At 45.6% G+C, this 19594-nt stretch overlaps 1 protein-coding gene across 1 annotated transcript in view; it reads left to right on the plus strand.

The window, feature by feature from the left end:
• IGHMBP2 (immunoglobulin mu DNA binding protein 2) overlaps positions 1 to 16662 on the plus strand; it is an 83342-nt gene extending 66680 nt beyond the window's left edge. The window contains exons 11-15 of the mRNA XM_075928333.1: positions 3142 to 3236; positions 3731 to 3854; positions 6425 to 7258; positions 9090 to 9274; positions 16117 to 16662. Of these exons, the coding sequence (XP_075784448.1) occupies positions 3142 to 3236; positions 3731 to 3854; positions 6425 to 7258; positions 9090 to 9274; positions 16117 to 16314 (1436 nt within the window). The 3' untranslated portion in view covers positions 16315 to 16662. The remainder of the gene's footprint in view (positions 1 to 3141; positions 3237 to 3730; positions 3855 to 6424; positions 7259 to 9089; positions 9275 to 16116) is intronic.
• The last annotated feature ends 2932 nt before the right edge of the window (positions 16663 to 19594 follow it).

The following is a 19594-nucleotide window of genomic DNA, read 5'->3' on the forward strand; positions in this document are numbered from 1 at the left end:
CTCCCCATCAAGGCCTCAAGAGACTAAGTGTCTAGCCCAAGATTTTGCAGAATGTCTGGGGCAGAAGAGGGAATGGAACCTAGTCATCTTAAGTCCCAGGCTTCTTGTTGTAACCACTGGACCACCCTTCATCTCCAAGCATCTAGTTTTAGCAGCTAAGGCCCTGACTCTGCAAACTTATGTGCTTGACCACTCCCTTGCACAACGTTAAGCATGGGCGTAACAACGGTTTGAAAGATCAGGTACTAATGCCATATCCCATGAACTTTTAGAGCTAGACTGGTACTTTGGACCATTGAAAGGCAAGATCCCAAGCTCCAAGACCGAGCCCTGAGTACTCTGTGGCAAACCAAACCTAAATTCTGGAATGGGATCCCTGGACCTGCCATGTTCTGGTGTGGCAGATGGGAAATTCAATGGCAGCTATCTTGAAAGAAAAAAATGGATTTTTCAAAAGTATTACGTGCGACTGAAGGTAATCAGTCCAGCAACCCTAAGGGTATTTCTTTTCATGTTAAATTCAATTTATTTTCTCCGTATGTATAGTTTTCAAGAGGATACAGTGTTGGTTTTGAGAACACGTAATTGAATTGTAGTTGGTGCCAAGGGTTTGGTGTGTGAGGGGAGTTGGAAGTTTTGGCAGTTGAGCAAGACTCTCAGTTTGTTAGATTTATAGATTTTGGCACTGGTGAGGAAAGGAGAAGTATTATGGGGTCAGCACATTAGCTGACTGTTGTCAAAATGATCAATGGTAAAATAGTTAACAATGTTCACATCTGTATCACCGTCTTTAGGATTCAGAGTTAACAGCCCATTGAGCTGAACGAGGGAATTTTCTCTTCTCAGAGCTACTGTGTCAGGCTCTTGGCAGACTCAAGAAAATAGCATTTCATCTGTTACACTTGGGTGACATTTCATGGTTGTCTTCACAACCATTAGCGCTAGAAACTTTCTTATTAAAAGCAGAAGAGGGGTAGATTCTGCAGCAGATTCCATTGCTGTGTGACACGCAACAGGGCCCTGCCTCTTTCTAGACAATATATAGTCCTGACAAGTGAGCTCATGTCTGAATTGAAATGGGAGGATGGGATGATAATCAGAATGCTGTAGTCGCATGTTTTAAATGTGAGGTATCTATGACCTGGGAGAGCTAGCAATAAACAGACAGAAAACTGTGAGTCCTGGCTTTCCAGCAGTGTACAGCAATAAAACCCATCCGATTGTTGGAGGGAACCTATTAAACCTGTCAATGGACCTCTGTCTGTCAATGCTTTTTTAAGCACTGGCGCAGGAGTTCCTACAACAAACCCTGAATCTCAGTATTCTATCCCTTACTTGTAACAGGGCTGTAACATTTGAACACAGGAGACATTTATGGAGCAAGGGAGCTTAGCTTGACTTAATGCATCCCTGTTCTGTCTCTGACCTGTCCACTGAACACTGCAGGGTGTCACAAGGAGGAAGGAGAAAATTTGTTCCTCTTGGTTTCTGAGGACAGGACAAGGAGTAATGGGCTTAAAGTGCAGCAAGGGAGGTTTAGATTGGACATTAGGAAAAAATTCCTAACTGTCAGGGTGGTCAAATATTGGAATAAATTTCCAAGGGAGGTGGTGGAATCTCCCTCTCTGGAGATATTTAAGAACAGGTTAGATAGACATCTGTCAGGGATGGTGTAGACGGAGCTTGGTCCTGCCTTGAGGGCGGGGGGCTGGACTCGATGACCTCTCGAGGTCCCTTCCAGTCCTATGATTCTATGATCTTTCTGTCCACGTTGGTGCCATGATATATATAAATCTGACCTTACGGGGAATCTCCAAACTCCAGAGGGTACCTTTAAGGACTCAGTAGAATTAGTCTGCAAAGAGTAGCTTTTCTTAATCCCTGCCACAGAATTGAGCAGTTGAGTAGCCATTACCTTTTGGCTTTACCTGTCAGCATTTTCTGGAGTTAAATTATAGAATCATAGAATGGGGAGGGATGTCGAGAGGACATCGAGTCCAATCTCCTGAACCCACGACAGGACCAAGCACCATCCAGATCGTCCCTGACAGGTGTCTGTCTAACCTGCTCATAAGTATCTCCAGTGATGGAGATTCCACAACCTCCCTATTTATTCTGCAGCTTATTCTGCAATTTATTCTAGTATTTAACCACCTTGACAATTAGGAAGTTTTTCCTAATGTCCAACCTAAACCTCCCTTGCTGCAATTTAAGCCCATTGCTTCTTGTCCAGTCCTCAGAGGCCAAGGAGAACAATTTTTCTCCCTCCTCCTTGTAACACCCTTTTAGATACTTTAAAACCACTATCATGTCCCCTCTCAGTCTTCTCTTTTCTAAACTAAACAAACCCAGTTCTTTCAGTCTTCCCTCATAGGTCGTGTTCTCTAGACCTTTAATCATTTTTGTTGCTCTTCCCTGGACCTTCTCCAATTTCTCCACATCTTTCCTGAAATGTGATGACCAGAACTGGACATAATACTCCAATTGAGGGCTAATCAGCGCAGAGTAGAGCGGAAGAATGACTTCTCGTGTCTTGCTCACCACACTCGTGTTAATGCACCCCAGAATATGTTTGCTTTTTTTTGCAACAGTGTTACACTGTTAACTCGTATTTAACTTGCTGTCCACTATTACCCCTAGATTCCTTTCTGCAGTACTTCTTCCTAGACAGTCGCTTCACATTTTGTATGTGTGAAACAGATTATTCCTTCCTACGTAAAGAACTGTGCATTTGTCCTCATTAACTTCATCCTGTTTACCTCAGACCATTTCTCTAGCTTGTGCAGATCATTTTGAATTATGGCCCTATCCTCCGAAGCACTTGCAACCCCTCCCAGTCTGGTATCATCTGCACACTTAATAAGCGTATTCTCTATGCCAGAATCTAAATTGTTGGTGACGATATTGAACAGAACCGGTCCCAAAACAGACCCCTATGGAACCCCACTTGTTATGCCCTTCCAGCAGGATTGTGAACTGTTAATATTTACTCTCTGAGAACAGTTATCTAGCCAGTTATGCACCCACCATCCTGCCCTCTAGGGTGCATCTAGGTTGCATTTCCCTAGTTAATTGATAAGAAGATCATGCGAGACTGTGTTCCTTGCTCTTGATTCACTGCTGGGTTTGGTTTTGCCCTAGGGGAAGTGCGTCTTGTAGGCTTGCACATCCAGGCTTTGGTGGAAGCTGGCGTTAAAGCAAGAGACATTGCTGTCATTGCTCCTTACAACCTCCAGGTGAGTACCCATTACAGCTTTTTAAGCTGAGTATAGAATTAATGCACCAGAACAAATCCAAATTCCTTAGTATTTTACTGACAGTACTTAGTATGTTGAAGATTCAAAGTGCGATAGCTAATCCTCCCAAATGCTCCCTACTGCAGAAGAGGATGCTGTAACAGAGGGCCAGACCCCTGCTGGTGTAAATGGGTCTCATTTTAGGAGATCTGAACCAATTTTTACCACCTAAGGATCTGCCCAGCAGGGTTAAGTGACTGTTTCAAGTCCACAAAAGGGATCCGGAGATGGGACTAGAACTAAGAATGTTTTTCACTGGTCCCATGACCAATCCCTTGAGTAACACTCCTTCCTCCTTAGGATGTGCGAGTTCAGGCATGCATGGATCTGAAGGAAGGTGGGCACCTTCCCGGGAGGGGCAGGCAGGGGGATATTTCTTTCATCCTTCTTATCTTGCATTTACCTTGTCCTTATCCTTGTACTTGTTTTTCCAGGTGGACATGCTAAGAGAGCATCTTTGTCATAAGTATCCAGAGCTGGAAATTAAATCTGTAGATGGCTTCCAGGGACGGGAAAAGGAGGCTGTCGTGCTGTCCTTTGTGAGATCCAATAGGAAAGGTATGCTGCCTTCCCTGCTGGACAGTATATTGGGGGAAAAGGAAACTGTGGCCCATAAGGAAATGGGAATAATTTAACAATGACTAGTGTCATGTACTCTGTTGCCAGTTCACAAAGCCTCTTGATAATCGGCATTTTTTCTCTGACATCCTGGCTTCTGAAGCCACATGGTTACCTGAGAACCACAGCTCAGCTCTCTTTTTTTAAAAACAAGTGACTTTGCAGGATGGCAGAGAAAAGCTTGAAACTATGAACCCCAAAGGCTCCCGTAGCAGACAATAAATCAGAAGAACCCACCGTGTAGTGTGTTAAAAATCTCCAGATCTGTAGGTCCTCAAAAAATGAGGGGAATGCCTGGACTCTCCATGGTTGAACACTTGGGGTCAGCAGTCCTGCGCTTGCACTGCCTTTCCAGCAGCAAGTCCCAGGCATTCCCCACAGAAGCGGAATTCCTGAGCCAGCCTGGTTTTGCACGTTTCCTCGGAGACGGTGCAGCCCATAACTGGTATTGTAAATAATGCATAACACTGTTTGTTTTCACAGCAAAAACTAGGGCAGAAAATTGGGTTCTTTCCTATCAGAGACTGCAGCACAAGATAATAGCTGAAATGAGGCTAATCGCCTGAAGCTGGACGTCTTCACTGGAGGTTTTCAAAAGGAGGCTGAATAGCCATCTGTCTTGGATAGCTTAGACACGCACACAATTCTGCTTGTTGGTAGGGAGTTAGACTAGATAACCCTGGCGGTCCTGTCTAACCCTATGATTCTTCTTAGACTCAGCCTGCTGAACTATGTAATTGGGGCCCATTGCTCTGCATCTTGTGTTATCTGAACCATAAGGATGATCATTGAGAGTAATTTCTGTAGCACCATAAATGTGCATCACAACTTTCAGACACAGAGTGCGGTCTGTAGGGTGTAAGTCCCAGACAAAACACTAAGTAGTGGGTCAGGAAAGGGGAAGGGAAGGGCAGGTTTTAAGAGTGAAAGAAGGAGTTGGGAAGGATTCGTGAAAGAAGTCGTTCCGATGAGCATTTTGGATTTGAGGGGAGACTGATGAGAGAAAAGGGGGTAAGTGGCTCAGAATACACTGATGACTGAAAGCCATTAGTAATCAGGGCCTTGCTGCCATCTCATGACTGTTGGTGACTTGCCCAGAATGAATTCAGCATAGGTGGCTACATCCCCAAACTCCCCATCCCAGTCTGCCCCATTGTCATTTTGCTGGCCTCTGAGCAGAGGTGTCATGAGGGGACAACACTTCACAAAGGACAGGGACCCAAGGCTTTCCTAACTCCCGTGGTGCACATCACAGAACCCCCACACGTTGCCATAGCTGGCAGACTGCCCAGTGAACACACAGCAGCTAAAACAGCAGGGTCATGAATGGCCCTGCCCAGCACCAGTTCTGGCCAGGCCAGAACTGTTTTCATGCCTGCTAAGAACACTGGCAAAATCCAATCATCAAGTCCACTGGTGTTGCAATGGATTTGAATCAGACTGTCCCAGCACTCAGGTTCTCGGAAGGGATTGGAGAAACACATTTCAGCATGTTATTGCTTCCGCAAGCAGACAGACAGCAATGTCTAGCAATGACCACCGGGCCATGGAGCTCAGGCAGGTGGCCTCACGTAATTATTAAAGTCCATTGTAGTTTGATGTGTTTTGTATCACAAGCCTCACGTGCTCAGAATGAAGCTTGTCGCCTAGATCTGCATAATATTTGTTTTTCTAGTTGTCTCCCATGTATCCGTTGAAGCAGAAGACGCCCACGCTGGCCTTCTCACTAGCTGAGCTGAGCTGAGCTGAGTCATTCTGGCATTTGCTATCTGTTATTACGGCTCCTTGAGAAAATAGCCAGAGAGCAGAAATAGACTTGGTGTAATCTCCTACATATTTGTTATTTTTAACACTTTGTCTGTGTGGGAATGGGAGGGAAGGTAGCCTGGGATTGGTGTATTTCTCTGCTTATGAAAGTGAGACTGGTATTGATAGCTAGAGACAGACTGTGGGATGGACAGGTGCAGTGAAGGCTGATCTTTGCCAGTCTGTCATCATCCTAACATGCCACTTTTGCTTTTATTTCAGGCATGTGGCTCCACATCATAGTTCAAGCCACCTCACCCAAGTCCTGCTGTTACACTCCTAAGCCCTCATTCAAGTCCATCCAGGCAGTAGCCCTTGTATAATGTTACTCCTCTTCAAACCCTTTATACCCATGTCTCCGCTGCCCCCTGTGAGCTATAGAAGTGTTATTAGCTCCATTTAGCAGAGGACAAAACTGAGGCAGAGGTTGAATGTCCAAGGTCATAGAGGGAATGAGCAATAGAACCAGGACTGGAACTCAGAGGTTGTTGCTACCCAGCCCCATGTTCGGCCACTAGATCATTCTTCTCCTTGCTGTCTCACCGCAGCCAGTACAATATCTTGAGTAAATCCCCATAGTTCCAATGAGCTATGCTGATTTACACCAGCTGAGGAGCTGGCCTTTAGTATAGAAGTGTTGCTGTTCACATGGCCAGCCACCAAGTTGGATGTGCTAACGGCCGGGCGGGTTTTGTGTTTTGTAGGCGAGGTGGGTTTTCTTGCTGAAGACCGGAGGATAAACGTGGCAGTGACTCGTGCCCGACGCCACGTGGCAGTCATCTGTGACTCGCGGACCGTCGGCAGCCAGGCCTTTTTGAAACGGCTGGTGGACTATCTGAGTGAACATGGGGAAGTGCGGACAGCCTTCGAGTACCTCAACGACATTGTGCCAGACAACTACTCTCATGAGAGCTCTCAAAGTCAGGGGGAGCAAGGGCCTAAAACCAACACGGCCTCTGCTCCAAAACCAAAAGCTGAAAACCAGAAATCCAAACCAAATCCAATGAAACCACCCACACAGAGACCAGCAGCACTACCCTTGCAGAGTAAAAACGAGTCTAGGGTGGAAGGGCCAGAGATGAAAGACAATTCAGGCAGTTTCAGGGTCATGATAGTGGAGTTTCTGAAGAGCAGCAAGATGCAGATGGATTTCCCTTCATCCTTAAACTCACACGACAGGATGCTGGTGCACCAACTGGCTGAAGATTATGGGTTACAGCATGTAAGTACTGGGGAGAGGAGAGAGAGGTACATCAGCATCAGTAAGAAAACCACCACCATCAGTTCCTCTCCAGTGCACACAGATGACAGTGAGCAAAGCCCACCTTCTGAATCCCAAAGCCCCGGAAAAGAGGCACTTGTGCCAGACAAGAAGAGAGAAAGCAGCATGAGCTCTCAGAAAGTGGATCTGAAAACGCTGCACCTGGAGAGATTGCAACGGGAAACCGCCAAAAAAGAAGAGAGGGCCCGAAAGAATCAGGAGCTGAGCATCAATTTGCAGGAAATAGCTGGAAGAAAACACAAAAATGAAACAAAAGGTAAGCCCTGCCTCCCAGGGATTTCCATAGCAAAAGCCAGTCATGCTGCAAGCTTCCCTTGTGACCGCTCCCTGGGGGTCTTGTTAGAAGACCCTTGGAAAAGTATGTTGCCCAGCTGCTGCTGAAATTCCATAGGTGCCTAAATCCCCGGGGCTGTTTGAAAATCCCTGCCTAAGACTGTACCTAAGTCAGACCTTTGAACACTGCACCGTATTAGTAACGTACTCCCAGCTACAGTCTGTTTCTCTACCTCTGCCCAAGCCCTTTCCGAATAGTGACCCGTTGAGTAGGCTTAAGTGGGGAGAAAAGCACTGTAGCATGGCTGGGGTTGGCCCAGGTCACCTGGCTCAGGGTACTTGGGCTATGGGGCAAAAAATTAGTGTGTGAACATTGAACTTCTACACAGCTGCTCCGGGGTCTGAGCCAGCTGACCTGCTGGCCACAGGTTTTCTATCCCTAGGGAGACATAGTCTTTGCCAGTTTCATTGAGATGAGAGATTCATTAGAATTATTGATCATGTTTGAATAGAGGGCATGCGGTGTACTCATTAATTTCCTGCTTTTCCTCTCAGGGGTGAGCTTTGCATGTGTCCCTAGAACATGGACCTTGACTTTCAGAAAGGTCACTGATGCACATTTCCAACAAAATAGCTCCTAGATGGTCACAGGATGGGAGAGAGGGGCTGGATCTCTTGGAGGTGTAGTATGGATTGGGAGCTGCGCTCACAGGCTTAGAAATAGGTTGACTGACACATGGGCCAAACATCCGCATGCTGGGTACAATGGGAAGGAGTTAGAACAGTGGGAGGCTTAAAGTCTTTGACCCAGGGGTCTGCAACCTATGGCTCTCGAGCCAAATCTGGCTTCTTTTGTCATTCCCAAAATAAGCGCAACTTTTTAAATTAAAATGAAAAATTAATTAACACATTTTAAGATGCCTAATTATTCAGGTAGCCTGAATGTGTGCATGTAGCTGGATTTGACCAGTTATGATGTAAACTTCAAAGAAATGTACGAAAATACGTAGCAGGAGAAGTCCTGTTACATAAAGTCTGTGGGTACAATGTTTCATTGATGCTATTATTAATCATCATGCCAATTATCAATAATATTATGTTGGTCTATCTTCAGTCATGCAAATGGGCATTCTTCTACGGCTTTTTGTTGTCCGCTTGTTCTGAATTTGGATGTAGTTTGGCTCTTTGGGTTGAAAAGGTTGCCAACTCCTGCTTTGAACCAATAGCTAAGCTCTTATAGCCACAAGAAGCCTGCAACAGTCAATCTCTTCATCACTGCCCAGTCCTAAAAATGCACAATCAGTGCAGTCAGGGTGGTGGAGAAAAAGTGATGATGGGAACAATCAGAACAGGTTACAATCTGAGATGCATGCTACCTACTTTTACATATCTTTTAAAAACCCATCCACTACCATGCATGTGTCAGTGTCATATGGCTACAGCATAGCATGTAGGCCACTGCAACTGTTCTTGCTGATCATGGCTGGTCGGTGATGTGCAAACTTCCTAAATCTACAGAGCTGCACCCATATCTAGAGAGCCCTGCAAATCCGTGGATATCCGTTTTATATCTGTGCCTGTAGATGCGGATATTCACAGCTCATTTTTGCGGCTATGGATGCAAACTTTGTATCTAGAACCCTGCAAATTTGCAGATATCCACAACTCATTTTTGTGGAGGCTATGGATGCGGATACAGATACAAATTTTGTATCTGTGCTGGGCTCTACATATTTACCAGCAGAAAATGTAGCCTGTTGTCTGTCAGGGACATTTGATTATGTAAACCATTGGATTTTTCCCTGGACTTGTAGGAAAGGCCACGGTTAAAATTGCAGCAGACACCACAGCTGGAGAAGATATTGACGCCCTGATTTCTGCTGCAGTGAAAGTGGACAACACGTGTGGTTTCCCCAGGTGCAAAGCTAGCGTTACGACCATGGGACAGCTTTGTCTGCACTGCAACAAGCGCTACTGCCTCAGCCACCACATCCCAGAGGTATGAGCTGAGGGGGCACCCCAGATGGCCCTGGGGAACTATTTGAGTGCAGGGGGCTACACATTGCTAGAAATTCACTGACTTTCCTTACTGAACGTTCTGAGGCTGATTTCCTTAGCAATGTTCTCGGGTTCTCAGAGATGTTTAAAATGAAGGCGCCGCTGTTGAATTGGGCCATGCAGGTTTTGTTAGCAGGATGCAGGCTATGAAGTCCTGTTGGTCATTGCTTCCGTCTTGGACTGATCTGTGAAATTTACCTTTCAAGGAAATAGGAAAGAGGGAAGGATGATCTTATGGCTGAGGCACCAGATTGAAGGTCTGAAAAGGTGGATTTAATTCCTGGCTTTCCCACAGACTCACAGTGTGACCTTGGGCAACTCAATTAGGGCTTGATCCAGTACAGCTGCTGAGCATTCTGACTATATAAAGAAAAGCATTTAGGCATGTGCTGAAGTATTTTGTTGCCCTGGGATCGCAGTACTCAGCACCTTGCAGGATCAACCCTTAAATTCTCTCTGCTTCAGGTCCCCATCTGTGAAGGGGGAATTACAGCACATTTGTCTCCCATCCTTGAGGAGTGCAAGGACTGTGGTATAGTACACACTGGAGCTCTGGTCTCCGCTGGGGACCCTAATCACTACTGCAATACAGATCATTACCATAATGAAACCGACATGCATCCTGTTAGAATGGGAGTGAGAAATGGAAGCAATTCTAGAGGTGATGGTTGCTCCCTCCCCTCACATGAGAAAATGGAGCATTTGCTCCTGTTGGCTATTTATCCAGGGCTTTCTTTTGTGCATTACCTGCTTGGACTGATTTAAATTGTTTTCTAGTCATGGTAAAAAAATATATATATCTCTTTTTTCCTTTTTCTCCAGCAGAGACTGGAGAGATTTTATTTGATGTCAAGGTTCAGGTGCAACATGTTTTTTTGTGTCTGGGCATTGGAAAACGCTCTCCCCTGTCCCTGATGGTTTTTTTTATTTTATTTTTATATGTAAAAAAGGAACAGAGAGGAAAATTGTGCATGTCCTTGGATTCAGTGAATAGACCATGCTGTTACAAGAGCACTTTAAACCCAAATCCGAGCGTAGCCAGTGTAACAGTGTACCTGTGCTGAAATAATGTGGCTCTTTGGAGTACCTTTTCCTCCCGCTGTGTCTCTGAATTACTTCCTCTGCAGAGCTCACCTACAAACCTTTCTTTCTATCTTCAGCTCGCAGCTAACACTGTGTTCTTTGTCTGCATGGCATCTTGTGATGCTTGATGTAGAAGATGCTCCCTAAAGATCCCCATCTATATTAATACCTACTGTGACAATCTCATACACACAGTCCTTGGTACCATCATTTTGGGCTAGTGTCAGCAAGGAAAATCCAGTCAGAAGTGTTAGGGAACAATAAACTATTGGAAGGATGATCTGATCTTAAAAAAATTCTGCTTTATGTGCATGTAACTAGATGAGCATGTGGGTATGAATCACATGGCAGTTGTGTAAGTGACTTTTAGCTTATTCATATGTCAGAATGGTTTATTTTGAAAATGTCATTTCAAACAAATCAATTTTAATTGACATTTAACTTGGATTTTTTTTCTCCCTGGTTTTTAATTTTGGTGAAAGAACCCAAAAATATTGTGTGTTGATTTGAATCGAACCAGGGTTTTTTTTCCCCCCAGATATTTCAATGTGAGCCCCAAAAAATTATTTTTTCATTCCACTCTAATTGTCCCTATGGGTATGTCTATACAGCAAAGTTATTTCGAAATAACAGCCCTTATTTCGAAATAACTTTCCTAGCTTCTACACAGCCAAACCGCTATTTCAAAATAAATTCAAAATAGTGGAGCACTTATTTCAAATTTGGTAAACCTCATTCCACGAGGAATAATGCCAAATTCGAAATAGCTATTTCGAAATAAGCGCTGTGTAGACACTTATTTCGAAATAGGGGGCCTCCAGCCTTCCCAGGGTGCCCTCCCCACTTCCCCGGAGTCCTTAAAGGGATAGACTCTGGCCACAGTGCCTGTGCCAACTCCAAGCCTGCCAGCCCAGAGCCAGCAGTCACTTTCTCTGACCCAGTAGCCCCAAAACATGAGCCAGCAAGCCACTAGCAGCCATCCCTCCACCACTCCCCAGGAGCAGTCTGCCAGCTCCCAGGAGCCTGCCAGGGCCCGGAGAAGGCGGGCACCATCCTGGTCCAGGGTGGAGATCATGGACCTTATTCAGGTTTGGGGAGGAGGCCCCCAACATCCATGATCTCCTCACTAGACAGAGGAACGTGGCCATCTATGGCAGGATAGCTGCCAGCCTGGCCACAAAAGGCCACATGCGAACTCAGGAGCAGATTTGCATGACAATCAAGTTTGTCCGGCGAGACCCTGAGCCTCCCTTCCCCTTTCTTCCCCTTGCTTCCCCCTTCCAGCTCCCTCCTCCCAGGTTTCTCCCTCCCCTCTCCCATCCTTTCTTCTCTCCTTTCCCCAGTCTCACCAGAGCTTCATTCCCTCACCCCCAGTTTTGCTAAATAAAGAGAGTTTGTATTCATGAAAATACGTGTATTTTATTTGACATCAGGAAGGGGGGTTAGGGAGGGGTAAGTGGAAAGACGTAAGGGAGGAATGAGGCACAGTCACAGGCAGACCAGGGAGGCTCTTAGTGCTCCTCAGGGTAGAAGCTCTCCCACAGGGCCTCCTGGATACTGACAGCCCCCCCGATGGACCTCCCAGATGGCAGCCTGCAGAAAGTGCAGCCAGGCTCATATCAACGTGACCAAGAGAAGCACCAGGGACAGCTCTGGCTCCATGTTGCAAAGTGCTGTGGTGTCCCGAGTGAGGGCAACCAGAGCATGCAGAGACTAAATGCTTTGCTGTCCCTCATCGAGGTAGACAAGCAAGCAGGGAAACTGGCTGTCGGGGGGGGGGGGGGTCCTTTGAAGCACAAGACCTCAGATAGTCTCAGGCAGCAGCCCCACACAGTAAGTCCTGACCTGGTGCCCTGCTGGAACTGGTTCCGGCCAGCCTTAAATGCGATTCAGAGTCCACTCAGTGTGGACACACTATTTTGAAATAACACTGTAGTGTAGACATACCCCATGTTACAGATTGGGAAATGGAGGCACAGATCAGGGTCTGCCCACCATAGCTGGGCAGCTGTGGGAATCCCAGCTGGGCAACTGTGGTTGGGCAGCTGCGGGGATGCCCCTGACACCCACTTTGGCTCAGCAGCTGCTAGGGGTGCCTCCCATAACTTGCTCTGGCTGGGCAGATCAGAGTTCCCCCACCAGGGCGAGGGCTGGCAGATGGAGGGGGGAAGGGCTGGCAGAAAATGTCATGGGAGTCAATGGAAGTCACAGATTCCATGACATTTTCTGTGACATAATCGTAGCCTGACTCATAGTCGCTGGTTCTAAGCTTCCCTGTTCTCATATTTCTATTCAGTTCCTCGCTATTAGTAAATAGATCCGAGGAAGCTTCTCCTTGCTTGGAGATTTTGATTTCTGGTTCAAAAAGTTGAAGCCACGTGTATGGCTGACCGGGTTACCTAGCCATTCTCTCCGGACGCTGCTTCTGTGCTGCTCTTCCAATGTGCGTCCATTTCTCTATTACCTGACTGGAGTTCTCCTGAGCAGACTTCCTGCTGGGCCAGATTGCATGGCAGTTGGATCCAGCTTCCATCTGCCATCAGGAAATAGGAGGAGAGATTTTTCATGTGTGCCACGCCCAGACTCTGCATCTGGCTCTGCAGAGATGAAAATCGAATGCATCTGAACTGCCTGAGCCTCCCAGTCAGATCCATGGATAAGGGGTCATCTAGTCTGACCCGCATAACACATGCCATGCCACATTGCCCTGCTGAGTATCCGATATTCTTCTAAAAACCTAGCTGGTTCTGTAAACTATCAGTGTAGATTTTATTCCACACTGACAAAAACAGATCTACTTCCTTGGCAAAGACTATTTGTATTTATGTTCATTTGGAATCTGCTTGGGATAATTTCATTTCATGCAGAATCTAATGGAGGTCCTTTTCCTGGTGAATTGTAATGAAGAATCAAATGGGAATTAAATACCAGGATACACCCTGCTTCACTGCCCTTCTGTTGCTTGTTTGTTTGGGTTCAGCTTTTCAATGTGGGTCAGACTTCATCTGATGTAATAAGGGCCCAGACGTGCCATTAACATGCAGACCAAACCTCTTAGCTCTAATGGGAATGATTTGCGTGTGGGTGGGGATTGAGCAGTCTTCATAAAGGATCTAGTCTTATTCCTAATAAAAACCCCAGTTCAACAAAGCACGTAAGAATATGCCTATGTAAATATATGCTAAATTCATTCCTATTTGACAGAGCACTTGTTAAGTCCCATTAAATGGGATTTAATATGTGCCGATTAAGAATGTTGCTGAATAGGATTGAGATTATTCATAGTTTTTAGGTTTAGGTATATGCACAGGTACATACATAAGTACCTGGCTGAACTGAGGTCAAAGTGAGTGACAAAACTTCCATTGGTTTCAAATAGTGCCAGATAGGGTCCCAAATGTCCCCAAAATCCTTTTTAAATGACTTTGTGGGATTCCATATTTATTCTCCAGTGCTGTCTAGATCGTATACATCATCTATGTAAAGATTTTTGTAACTGTCAGCACTGCATACTTATCACTGGGGTCTGAAAACCGAGCTGTGTTCTCTCTCTGGCTCCGTAAGCAGTGGTAACAAAGAAACCAAAGTTAGAACTTAGGTGGCAGTAATGTTTATATTGTATATGGGAGAACAGAATCCAGGTCTTTATTCCTATATTAGGGATTTGTGCCTCTGTCTGTGTGTCTGTCTGCGAGTCCATTTATTCAAGAACTCCTCCTAAATGAAACAAAAAACAGGACTATGTAGCACTTTAAAGACTAACAAGATGGTTTATTAGATGATGAGCTTTCGTGGGCCAGACGAAACATTTACCATTTAGGAGGATAGTGATAGAAATGTAGCCATGTTAATCTGGTGTAGCTGAAACAAAAAACAAGACTATGTAGCACTTTAGGTTTATAAACCATCTTGTTAGTCTTTAAAAGTGCTACATAGTCCTGTTTTTTGTTTCAGCTACACCAGACTAACACGGCTACATTTCTATCACTATCCTCCTAAATGGTAAGAGCTAGGACCACCAACTGTGGTAGGCAGCTTCCTCTTATCATAACTTAAAGAAAGATCAGGTTTGGTTGTGCCAGGAAAATGAGATGTGCCGGGAATGGGACTGTTTTTCATAACGTGGAAAGGGAGAGGCACAGAGAGCAAGGACTCAATACTGATAGTGGCCAATGGGGGCAGTGAGTGTAGGGGAGAGCTAGACCACCACTGAGGGGAGCCATACCACCAAGAGTGTGTCTAGCAGGGCTGGGGCTTGCTATCTTGCCTGCTACCAGACCAGGTTAAGTAGCCTCCCTACCTCAAACTCCTCCCCCCAGCCCTTGGCCACAGTGCAGGGTGGAGAGGGGGACAGAAAAGGCCCCTGGCAGCCGGGTGGGGGGGAGAGAAGCAAGAAGACCCTTGTCAGTCAGGGAACTTGGGGGAGAGAAGGCCCCACCGGATGAGACCCTCTTTGTTGAACCCCTCTTCACCCCCAACTCTCACTCTTGCACCCCCCTTTTCTACACACACTGAACAGAAAGACAGTCCTTGCCCACCTAAGGCTACATCTCTACTGCGCTCTCTTGCTCAAGAAAATATGCAAATTAGGCAAAGTGGTGAATATCACTGTGCCTCATATGCATAGTTAATGAGCCGCCATTTTTGCGCAAGGGGCTTCTGCGTGAAAGAGCCATCTACACAGCTCCTTTTTGCACAAAAACCCCCTCTTGCGCAAGAGCCATTCTGCCACTTTTTTTCAGGCGACTCATTAAGTATGCAATGAGACACTGCGATATTCACCGCTTTGCCTCATTTGCATATTTTCTTGCGCAAGAGAGCGCAATATAGACGTAGCCAAAGAGTTTACCACCTGACCTTATGGTGCTAACTAGTAAAAATATTTGTCTTGTGAATAAACAAATTAAATAATAGAACTCTCAGCACCTGTTTACACTGGGAAAATGTCAAACTATTTTTAAAAGGGTTTGAACTAAAGTGATTTGTAAAATAGGTAATAGCTTTAGTTTCAGCCTGGTTTTAAATGATTTAAGGTGGCCTCATCTAGTCTTACAGAACTAGTTTGTTTATCTTGAAAAATAGTTGAGTGAATCAGGCTATTCTAAACAGAGTCTCTGCTACAGTTCTGTCTGGTTTTGAAACTGGTTTAGCTGACTCAATTTTAAAACCAGTTAGAAATTTTCCCCAGTGTAAATAGCCCCAACCACACCCAAAGGATAGCACTTTTTTTCCCAAGTCACTTTTCTGACTTTAAATGCAATACCTGCTTGATAAGACATAGTTTAGATGCGTTTCCTAAGTGAAAGAGAAAAGAAAGAGCAGACATTAACAGCACAAGTTAGAAAACAGAGTTAGGGTTTCATCAGATGATATGAGAGAAATTTTTAAAAAATCCAGCTACTCAGCTGTTGGAGCTACAATCTCTTAAAATGTTTAGACTTTGGGAAGGAAATATTTAAGCTGTCTAAAGGGAAGATTTAATTACTGTGTATGTTCTATCGGGGAAAGTGGATTTCGCTATTTTGTTTCTGGATTGAGAGCGCTATAACTAACTGGTGGACATTTTTATGGACTGTGAAGTATGTTCAAGATGAGGATTCTGCAACGAGGAACATCAGGCTCTAATTCATGCGTAAGGACATGTGAAATCTCAAGGCAGTCCCAGACCTGTCACCAAAATTATTGTTCTGTCTCCTACAGATTCATGGATGTGGGGAGAAGGCCAAAGCTCAAGCTCGGCAGAGAATTAGCAGAGAAGGAATTCTCTACGCTGGGAGTGGATCAAAAGACAAGTCATTGGACCCGGCAAAAAGAGCTCACTTGCAGAGGCGCCTAGATAAAAAACTTAATGAACTGACCAGCCAGAGAAAGAGCAAAAAGAAAGACAAAGAGAAATGAGGAATTTGCTCTCACTAAAGCCAGAATCCCATCCCATCCTATTTCCTTTTGGAGATTGATATTCAAGCTGAACACACAGGGATGCAAAAAGCCATGGCCTTTGTAAACTTAGTTCCTTTTGTGCTGAAGACAGAAAAAGGACCTTTTCATTTGGAAGTGTGTGTAACTTAGAGCTTTTCTATGAGTGTATGATGTTCTGCCCAATAAATATCAGTTAAGACCAATCTAAAAAGAACTGCTGCAAGGATGGCGGGGATGAAGGTGATTTGTTTTGTTTGGTGTGTGGTAATAAATGTATATGGGGAGGATGCATAAAATTACAATAAAGAGTATTATTAACCACCCTAAGCAGTAAGCTGTCAATGTGACATTTGATTGTGGTACAAGTAAAATGAGAACCTCGTAACCAATGGGGTGGGAACAGTCTAACAGCCTCAGCTGACTGCACACTAGGGAAACAGAGCAGAAAAAAATTAGCATAACCAGTTCAGTTTCTCCAGGCCAGAAACCTTACTTGTGTACTGAAAAATGAGAAGAAATGTTTCCAGTCACTCAGCGGGGTCTTTTTGGGCTAAGCCGTGTGAAAAGGCAGATAGGACAAGAGTCTTCCATCTCTGAGGGGTCAACTTTTTAGCTGCCACATGTGCCCCTCTGCTAACCATTTTAAATGAACTGGAGTGTGACCCAGCATATTCGAAAACCTTGAGCACAGGGTGGAGGCTGAGTGAGCCAATGGCAACTTGACAGACCACTTCCATGCTGAGATAACACCGTGTCCTGAAATGCTCAGTGGGTGCTGTATCTGGGAAGCATAGCGGCTTGTGCCCCTTGGCTCATTTCTGATTACTGTGTAATAGAGACGGATCGGGTTTAGGATTGGGGTTATAATTGGTATTGCTGAAGGACAGAATCACAATTAGATAAATATCTGCCTTGAAGGAAACATCATTAAATGTCTGACTTTATTTCCATCTCTCTCTCTCTCCTTCAGAAGTGGGGAGGGACCATGTTGAGCACTAAGGGTGAAATTCACCTTTGGGCAGAAAATTAGCACAAGACTTGAACACTTCTCAAGCCCTGGCAACCTGGCTTAATGGTGCCAAAAGCTTTGTGCAGGCCTCTTGGGTTGGGGGAGGAAGTTTGCCCCAAAGAATAAAGGTTATGGGGTCAGTTATATCTGCCAAACCAGGGTTCTTTACTCAGCTTTAGTAGGGAACATTAAGGATTCTGTGGCCATCTTGTTTTAATGACTGTAGGGAATGGAAGATCTCCAATAACTTGGTGTGAGAAGAATCAGAAACATTTCTTCACCTCCTGATTGCACCAAATCAGAGATGCACAGTCCATAAGGAGAGGAGGCAGGAAGCTATAGACCATGCCAATGTGGAGGTGTAACATGAAGCCAGGCCGGTGCCAAACTTCCAAACCTCCTTCTGGCAAAATATGGGGGTAGCCAGCACTAGGGCTAATCAGAAAAACCCTGATTCTCTTCAGAAAGTTCCACCAGCAGCTCTTATCTTCCTCAGACCTTCTTCCTTCCGTCTTTTGGGGCAGAAGAATGTTTTGGAAGAGATTTGTGTTGATAAAATCTTCATGTGACTAAGGATGATGAGAAATCATCTTCCCGCCTGAAAATGGTTCCTGGGTTTCCAGGCTCTCTCCCAGTGGACAGGAAGGCCACTGAATTTGCTTATTACTCCATCAAGTCAAAAGAGGCAAGGTTGCCTTCTTACTTAAACTGCATCCTGTTCGCTACGGAGAGGCAGCCAGGGAATCTTCATGCAGGGCTTTATGCAGCGAGGTGGTAAATACCTGCTATCCACTGTGGAGTCAGTAAAAACGTGGGAGAATGGGACTCCAGTGGAGAAGCCACTTTTCTATGAAAGGTCACCTCATCTATTCAGACAGGATGATGTTATTTTAATGGAAGAAGAGCCAATCAGGACATCGGTCGCATTGAATGTGAGAAGGAATAATTCCAAAGATCAATTCTTTAAGCCCCAATTTCTGCACAGTACCTGAGGTTTGAATGTCATCTATGTACGGAGAGACCCAGCCCTCACCCTGTATGTAGCCACATCAGAGCATTCCCAGGGCTCATAAATTCTGATCATGCTGGCTAGGGGGCTGAAGGTGAATTGGGTGTGACAAAGTGGGGATTTTATTCACCTTGTTATGTTGCATGTGAGTTCTACTGTCCTATAGTAACCACGTGTATGTGCGCCTTGGTTTCCCTGGGCACTGCACCAATACCTATGCAGTGATAGGAATTTCAGGTGTGATAGTCTCCTGCACATACACAATGGCCATTGCCCTTCATAACCTCAGCCTGGGAGGAGGTGTGACCAGTTGACACCTTTTGCCCGGGAAGCAGGACTAGAGGACAAACTAGCTGGGGGGCTGGGACCAGGCAGCTGGGAGAGGGGCAGTCTGGGCCGACTTGGTGCAGGAAAAGAGCCAGACCCCTTGCTCTGGGCTCCCAGGCTGTCCATTAACCCAGCACATTCAGAACTGGGGGGAACTCCAATCCTTGGCTACAGGTGTACAGGTGGGTTCTGATGTGCACAGCAGCAGGGCTGGCACATTCCATCTTGCAAAGAGGGGAGAGAGACATGCTGCAGGTGCACCTCGGGAGGAGAATTCCCCTCTACTATTGCTCTCCCCCCGGCTCTTTGGGTTGTCAGCAGTGAGCAAGTTGCCTCCTCTTCTTAGAATGACCCTTTCAGAGTCGTGCACAATTGTTTTACCCCAATCCCTGCACCGCAGAGACTTGCTCAGCCTCATTGCCCTGCGGCAGGTAAGTAATATGATAATTAATGGTTGTTAGTTAATGATTTGCATTGTGGTAGCACCTAGACATCCTGACTGAGATCAGGGGCTTCTTGTGCCAAGCACCATGCAAATGCACAGCAGGAGACAGGCCCTGCCCGGACGGGCTTCCGACCTCAAATCCATGCAGTATGCACAGAGAATAGTCATCCAGACCCTGTGCTCAGTACCCTGACACCACAGGGATGGGTATGTCCGCGTGTCTAGATAGATGGCAGGGATTGTTTCTTTGGCTGGCAAAGAAATGTTGTGATGGATAAAGTGTTAATCAAAGGGGCCTCTGCCATTCCACTGGGGGTGGTTAAACCAAGGGGTGGCCAGTCACTCATCTTGCAACTGAGGGCTGGGGTAAGTGGCCAATAGTTAATGACTGATGCCTGCCCGAGTCCACAGCCAGCCTGGAACAATAATAGCTCCAGGAGATGTGATTTGGCTCAACATTCATCTGAGC

Source organism: Pelodiscus sinensis, chromosome 4 (assembly GCF_049634645.1).
Source record: "Pelodiscus sinensis isolate JC-2024 chromosome 4, ASM4963464v1, whole genome shotgun sequence".
NCBI classification, from domain to species: Eukaryota; Metazoa; Chordata; order Testudines; family Trionychidae; genus Pelodiscus; species Pelodiscus sinensis.